At 39.6% G+C, this 8101-nt stretch overlaps 1 protein-coding gene across 1 annotated transcript in view; it reads left to right on the top strand.

Moving 5' to 3' along the window:
• The window catches only part of BLNK (B-cell linker), a 108514-nt gene that overhangs the window by 83396 nt on the left and 17017 nt on the right, over positions 1-8101 (top strand). The window contains exons 7-14 of the mRNA XM_009277783.2: positions 866-906; positions 1788-1944; positions 3206-3375; positions 3879-3960; positions 4720-4800; positions 6323-6348; positions 6923-6951; positions 7272-7367. Coding sequence (XP_009276058.2) covers positions 866-906; positions 1788-1944; positions 3206-3375; positions 3879-3960; positions 4720-4800; positions 6323-6348; positions 6923-6951; positions 7272-7367 — 682 coding nt within the window. The remainder of the gene's footprint in view (positions 1-865; positions 907-1787; positions 1945-3205; positions 3376-3878; positions 3961-4719; positions 4801-6322; positions 6349-6922; positions 6952-7271; positions 7368-8101) is intronic.

The raw sequence follows: 8101 nt of genomic DNA, 5'->3' as shown, positions 1-8101 counted from the left end.
CTCTGGATGCGACCATCTAACCAATTCCTCACCCACCGGACAGTCCAGTATGTTGTCCCAAGTTGTCCTAGTATGAAGAAAGAGTAGCAAGTAGCTACTCTTTCAAAATCAGTATTTACCAGGGTTGTGCATGTAGGCTGCTCTAAAAATGGAGGAGAATTTGCATCCAGTCCTCTCTGCCAGAAATTGTGATGTGAAAGTAAATAGGGGAAAAAACATGAACAAATGGATCATCACAGATTCAGAACCTTAATACTATTAACGTGACAATGATGATGTCATGAATTATCTTAGAGGTAGAACTATATTTGCTGATCATACAGCATTGTTCCACAAACTAGTTCATGCCCATTTTTACAAGTTAACAGCTATCTTGTTAAGGAAACAGTGATATGAAAACTGAAGCAAAGAAGGCGGAGTTTGGAAGTTATCAGACAATTGTTCCGTGTTTAACATAAACACTTGTAATTAGTGAGCTGTCTTGGAGCTTTAACCAAGAAACAAGAAAGTGCGAGGCTCAGAGGTCAGCAATAGATCCGTTATGTAGAAATTCTTACTCCTACTTAAAGATCAGATGCATTAGCAGGACACTCTGAGTAAAGTGCATGCTCTGCTGTTCAGACCATGTGCCGTTTGCCATTTTCTAATGCTTTTCCAACAGCCCTGAAACAATTTATCAAAAACAAGCAAGCAGGCATTTAATTTACTATTCAGTCCAAACTAGATGTGTTGCTGTGAACTGTTCAGGAAATTTTGACCACTCTTTTTTTAACTGAATATGATAGATTTTTGTTCAATCTATGCTTACGATAAACGTTTATGTTCACCATTGAATCTCCTTAAATAACTCTAATGTTTGGTTTAGAACATGCAGACAATGAAGAGGAACAATGGTCAGATGATTTTGTAAGTACATATTTTGGGGCAGTAGGAGGTTACTGTAGCAACAAGTTCAGCAGAAGCAATAATAATAAAAGTTTATTTTTTAATCATCTACTTGTGGTTGAACTTAATACTACTGAAATGTTATCTAATTTGTTACATCAGCATTATTTACAAGTAGCCAATGATTTTTAGCTACCTCAGTTCTTTTTTTTTTTACATTCAACTTAGAAGTACACTCAGAAGCACTGTCAGTGGTAGCTATGGATGCTAAGCTTTTTGGATAAGTAAGCACGTGGCATCAATTTGAGGGACTTCTCAAACTGAACAGTAATTTCAGAAACCAGTAAGATCTTGTATTTGGGGGAGGGACAGTGGGAGGAGTGAGGAGGGGAAAGCCGCTTCTTCCTAAAAATGAAAAATTTCTGATAAGATTTTAGAGAACATTAGAATGAAGCAAGTCATGGTCATCAGCCATGTAAAGTAATTGCCATAGTGTACAACCATCAGCCTGCAGTGACTAGTTTCCTTCTGGAGTTAGCTCCTGAGTACCCTTTTAATAGGAAATGGAGAGGAAGTGGCAGGACACATCGGAAGTCACAGTTGGAACTAGGCCTGTGAAGGGAAACAAGCTGTTGGTCCATAATTTGAAGACTGAACTCTTGGTGTGAAAAGACTCCCTGGAGACAGGGAGCAGGAAGCTCCTGGGAGGAGCAGTAGGGGAGGCAGGTGGGAGTACCTATTTGTTCAGAGAGGGAGCACTAAAAGGGAGTGTAACGTGTCCTTTCAAGGATACATTCTTGTAGTTTAGTTAATTGTACTCCTGCAAGGATATTTGTGTCATACACTGCTATGAAGCCCTAAGTATGTTATGAGATGAGAAATGGGAAGTTCTGTCTTTCTAGGACAGTGATTATGAAAATCCGGATGACCACTCTGACTCTGAGATGTATGTGGTCCCCAGTGAAGAGAATCCTGATGACAGCTACGAGCCGCCTCCAAGTGAGCAGGAGAAAAAGAAGATTCCTTCCGCATTCCCTATTTCTAGGGGTGAATACGCAGGTAGTTATGGACTAGTTGGCTATGTCAGCTTGATAATTGCTTATTTATCAGTACCAAAAGAGGATTGGCCTCAAATGGACTAACCTGTGTTCTCAAGAGTTTGCTTTTAATTCTGGCAATCAGGTCTTCACCTTTCAGGGGTATGATTTGTTATTACAGCATGAAACAGGTTAGTATTGCTGCTAGTGATGTTTAGAATTTTAAAAAAATGTGTCCTAGAGACTTTGATAGACATCTACTAACCACAAAATTCAAGCAAAGGTATGGGAGATATCACTAACTTGGCTCCAGATTCATCTGCATAATTTAATGCAGGAATTCGTATTGAAGATTAAGCGCATAAGACTATACAGGTCCCTTCTTAATCTTTTCTGTATCTCAAATCAGTATTCCAAAAGCAGTAAAACAGAGGACAAAGCAGCCCAAATATTCACTCCGTATTGTCCTTCAAGATTGGTACAGGGGAGATTAAATATCCTGAAAAACAGGACAGGATAAAGGTTTTCTTTACATCAGTCCAGCATAAAGGCATTTTTTTCTTCCTGTTTTTCATTCTTTTCAACCATGGGCAGATTGCACTGAAGTGTATGAAAGTTAGCTTTGGTTAGATGAAGATTTGGGCCATGGGGAAAAGCAACATTAGCATGATGCCTGCTTTCATTTTTGTATGATATAAGACTGCTACTGGTTATAAATAATCATCAAAGTGCTAAAATGCCACATACGTACTCATAGAAGTTTATCAGCACTTAACCTATGTGTTCTTTGAAAAGGGGAGGAATTTTTAAAATGACACCCCACAGGACCTGGCATAACTTGTGTTGTAGTCCCACCCTTTGTACTGTAACAGTTGTTTTTCTCATATGTCAGATATGTTTTCTCACTTCCTATCACCAAAGTTCTGGTGATAGGAACAGGACATACTGTTCATACTGTGCCATGACTGGCACAGGACATACTGACTAATGGACTATACCACCCAGCCACCACCTTTTCCCCAAGGAGTTAAACAGTTGTTCGTACAACAGTCAGTGTCTAAGCACCCTCTGCAGCCTTATAAGAGGACTAGGTTGCTACCTTGAGTGGTGAAATAGGACCAGTTTGCACGCAAGTCTCAACATCAGGACCAGCATGCACTCAGGTCTGCCTTTTGACCTGAGCTGCAGCCACAATAAAGACTTGTTTGCCCAGGTAGTAGGAGATGATCCAGAGACTAATGTGTAATTTTTACTAAGATTGTTGTTTTCTTCCATATTACAAGACAATCGCACCAGTCACCAGCAGCTTCCTCCCATCAACAAACCTCTCCCAAGTACACCCAGTCCAGCCATGTCCAGACCAAAGAAACCATCCGTGCCATCCCTGCCTTTGCCATCTCCTGCTGCAAAACCAAAAGTACCACCGAAGCCTAAGGAGTGTAGTGATGATGAGGTAATGTTTATAGATATACTTGTTTGACAGTTTAAATGACTGATGACCCCGCAGCAATCATAAGGTAGACTACACAGCAATGCCACGGCCTGGTCTCTTTCTTAGCCTCTATGGTATAAATTACTTTGTACATCGCAAGCAGTGACCTGCAAGTACCGTGCTGATTCCTAGGGGATATCTGCCTACTTCAGGAGGCTTTTTAGGCCACAGAATAGTTTCTGCTCATCTGTAACAAGCTGCAGGCAATGGGGAGAGCACAATCTCAAAGGCTGCCCCAGAGCCAAAGCGAAGGGAGGGCTTTTACCCATCAGTCCAGAACTGGAGTAATTTGGTAAAGGGTTTTCAGTCTTGGAGAATCCCATCCACATAGGATGTTAAATGTCTGAAATAGCAGTCACTGTGAAATAGCAACTGTTATAAGCTGCTGCCAGGGCTTCGATCCCAACAGTTTATTGTTATGATGGAGGTTTAACTGGTAGATTTTTGTCCTGCATTTCTCATAGGATAATTACATTGTGCCAGTGGACAATGACGACGATAACTATATTGAACCCACAGAAAGCAGCATGTCACTACCTACGAGATGTGAGTTTTAGTCCTTTAAGCTAATAATTATTGCCTTGTTAGGAACAGCAGTGGAAAAATGGATCAAATTAATGTCTATTTCTAGGGTTTAAAGAGTGGAGGTGCAGCTATTAAAGAGAATGCAGCCTGCAAAAAGGCAATTGGCTCCTTTGGCCCATGACAAGGCCAAGGAAAATTATTTTTAACTTTATTGGAAGCCATGTTTAATTCCTGCCTCTCTCACTCAGCTGTTTCAAAGTCCAGCCCCTGTACAATCAGGAAGCCTTTCATGGTATGTGATCTCCCTCCTCATCCAAGGGAGCCACAGCATTAAAATTCTCTGTTTGCTGAAGTGCCTCAGGAGAAGAACAAGCCTTTTCAGGTTTTCAGTAAATAAAGGCAGACTTTGATTCTTTTTTTTTACCTCACTATTTGAAGTATATTTAGCTGGAGAGTGAAATTATTACAGTCCAAAGGTGAAAAGTAAACAGAGAAGAGTATGTAGTTCTGCTCTCTGACATTACTGACAGTATCAAACCTATTCAGCAGGGCATGAACACTGAATGATGTTTCCATTTTAAAATGAGAGCTGCTTTCTGCCTCAGTTGATTTATTCAAGGTCACACAAAAAGGCTATCACTTGGTCCTATTTAATATTTATTCTTACTGTATAAATGTTACATTGTTAGGTTTTTTTAATACATATGTGTATATATAAAAATGTATGTATATACACACACGCACAAGTATATATGTATATGAATAAAATATGGTTTTTAGCTCCTGTGAACAGATATATGAAGACAACAAAGTCAGCCCCCCCTACTTCTCCAAAGCCTTCTCTTACTTCTGATATGCAAGGTACGTAGAGTTTGTATCACTGTTAAAATAAATTAATCTAAGACTGAGGAATATTAAATTATGCTTGATGTATTCACAACACAAACCATATACATACTTCAGTAAATCAAAAATATGTTCCCCTTTAGGTTTTTCTGTGTTGTAGCAGTTGTTTTGCCTAGCTTAAATAGTAAATCTGTTTTAAGCATGAGAACAAGTCATTTGCCCCAAACCAATTTATTTTAGTCTTTTGCTCTAGCGGAGGAACGCAAATGGATCAATACAGCAAAACCAATTATAGGACTCAGTATGTTAGTAATCCCATTTCACTATAGGAATCAAGATGCAATACTTTAAAACCACATCAAGATTCAACCTCAAAGAAATTCAGTATAGGCTGATGTTTTGCATGTCCTGTGATAACAGAATTCCCGTTCAAGTTCTATAAAAAGCAATTTATTTGGAAAAAAGAAACAAAAGCAGAAGCAAATAAGAAGAATCGTATTTGCTTTTGTAAGTGCAGATATACCTGCTTAATCTTTCTTAGCTGTGCTAACTCCGAGTTGTTTTGCATCCTTGTCATGCCATTAATTGCTTGGAATGTAACCTTTACAGACTGATCACACAGTTCTTTAAAAGTCTTTGCATATTCATTAGCAATGTGTTTAGCTTTCAAATTGTAAACTACAAATTTTTTTCTTTCTGAATGACTTAAGATTTTGTGACTTACTTTTCAGACATTTTAAAATGCCCTTTTCAATCTTAGCCTTTCTGTAAATCAGTGTCAAGCAACAACCAGCTCCTGACGGAAGTTACTAAAAAAAAAAAAAAAAAAAAAAAATCTCCCCCAAATTGGGGGGGGGGGGGGGGGAAAAAAAAAAAAAAAAAAAAAAAAAAAAAAAAAAAAAAAAAAAACATCTCCCCCTGGTGGGAACTTGGACATTTTTCAGCGCAATAAAAGCAATGAAGCCTGACACAAGATTTATTGAAATATAATTCAATTTTCATTGAAGAAACTGGAAGTAGATAAGGATGCTGGTGGTCTTGGCTTTTAGTATCTGTGAATTAAAATATGCCTATGGGACAGAGCTCAGGGATGGACACTGGTCACGCAAATGAGCCAGCTTATATTTATGATTCACCTGATCTCTTCCTCCCTGAGATTCAAGGAAAGGCTAAATGCTACCATAGGTGTGATAACACATCTTTTCCAAACTGTCCCAGGTTTACACAACACAAGCATTCATCTTGCTGGGGGGGGGGGGAGAAAAACAACAAAAAAAAGTTGTGGGGTGGGAGGAAGGTTCATTAATACAGTGACCGTTTATCAGACTTCCTGGGACTTTTCCTGAAGTTTCCACTAGAAGACCAGGGGTGTAGCTACCCCAGGGTTTTGGAGGCAGAATCAAGCTCTGAGCAGATTCTCCAAGTTATTTTTCCAGAGGCAGAAGTACAATTGATAGAAATTCTGATCAGTTTTTCTGGTAACACGCAGTACGTTTTTGCTAACCAAAGAACATGTTTTTTCCTCCCTGTCCTACAGAAGTCTACGAGGTTCCTGAAGAAGAGGTAAGGCCTTTCTATAGTTTGACTCACGTTGCCCTCAGGCAGGGCACAAATGTGATTGTAAAAAAAAAAACAAACAAAAAAAAAAAAAAAACACCAAAAAACCCCAACAGTCTTTCAAAGGGGAAAAATGGGAACAAATCTCTATCTGCACTTAAAACTTTCTGACACTTACTTCACAGAAAAGCTGGCAAACCAATTCAAAAGGTCTGCAGAACAGAGTAAATGGGAAGGGGCTGAAGTTTCCCAGTCCTGTGTGATAGTGATCCAGTCTGGGACGCAGCAGCCTAAGGGAATGCTTTCCAGAAGCAGCAAAGGAGCAGTGACAGTTCTGACACAGTAATTCTCTTCCCGCTCGCTAGTACTGACGTGACATACGGGCAAAGCAGCGTGCTCATGGCTTCACAGATTTACTGGTGGTGACTTCTTGCCTCTCTCATCCTAGTGCAGATTACCAGGCAGAGTTCTACTACAACGCAAAAATAAGATACTGCTGCGATAACACAAATAGGATCATATAAATGTATTTTATGAAATCAAAAAGTGACCAAATAATTCAGTGCATTTTCTCTTACAGGAAAAACCATCACCACCACCGGTAACTAGGTAACCCATTGCTATGGATGTTTGTGCATTATTTAAAACTTGTCAGAAAATATATTTTCTCGTCTAGATACTATATGTTTGATAATTCTCTCTCTAGAAGATACATATCTAGTAATTCTCTCTCTTTAGATTATCTACACAAAGATTGTCATCCACTCCTATGTTAATTTCAGTAACCCAAACATAACACATATTAAAAAGAAATACCTCTTAAGGGTACTTTTTAGAATTTTGAGGGGGTTGGGGAGGAGAAGGAGAGTTTGCCTTTGTATTCACTGTTAAATATAATTTTCCTTTCTTAATGCATGTTTTATTACTAGGTTCACTAAGCCACTTCCGTCTATGCCTGCTCAGAATACGGAGCATTCCCACATGCACAACATGACCAGGGAGTCACCTAAGCTGGATACTTCCAGGTAAGTCAACAGCAGCTTATATCAATAGGAAATATTAGCAGAGACAAAATTTTCTCCTCTCTATTGTGTAGCCTTCAGACAATAAGCAATTGTCAGGACACACAAATAGCTAGGGATGTTGAGACAAGGTAAGAACGTAAGTTCTTATTTCCTTGCGAACTTCTGTATTCAAGCCAGTTTGCCAAATGGGTACTATTTTCTTGAATATCCCTTTAGGGATCCAGTGCAGGGGTAAAACATCTCTGCAAGCGAGTTTAAAGTCTTATTACCCACCTCTGCACCCTTGCAAATGAGATGTTTTTGCAGGAGATGGGGCACAGGATTGCTTGTAAAGAAGCTGGACACAGTAAATACATGATTTGTATTCCAAGTCTCTAGAGGAAAAGAATCATAGAATAGTTTGGGCTGGAAGGGACCTCTAAAGGTCATCTAGCCCAACCCCCCTGCCGTGGGCAGGGACATCTTCAACTAGATCAGGTTGCTCAGAGCCCCGTCCAACCTGACCTTGAATATTTCCAGGGATGGGGCATCCACCACTTCTCTGGGCAACCTGTGCCAGTGCTTCGCCACCCTCACTGTAAAACACTTCTTCCTTATATCTAGTCTAAATCTACCCCCCTTTAGTTTAAAACCATTCCCCCTTGTCCTGTCACAACAGGCCTTGCTAAAAAGTTTGTCCCCATCTTTCTTATAAGCCCCCTTTAACTACTGATAGGCTGCAAGAAGGTCTCCCC

Source organism: Aptenodytes forsteri, unplaced genomic scaffold (genome assembly GCF_000699145.1).
Source record: "Aptenodytes forsteri isolate BGI_AS27 unplaced genomic scaffold, ASM69914v1 Scaffold15, whole genome shotgun sequence".
Classification (NCBI taxonomy): domain Eukaryota; kingdom Metazoa; phylum Chordata; class Aves; order Sphenisciformes; family Spheniscidae; genus Aptenodytes; species Aptenodytes forsteri.
Note: the sequence above shows the minus strand (reverse complement) of the source record. Positions and strands in the feature narration are given on the sequence as shown.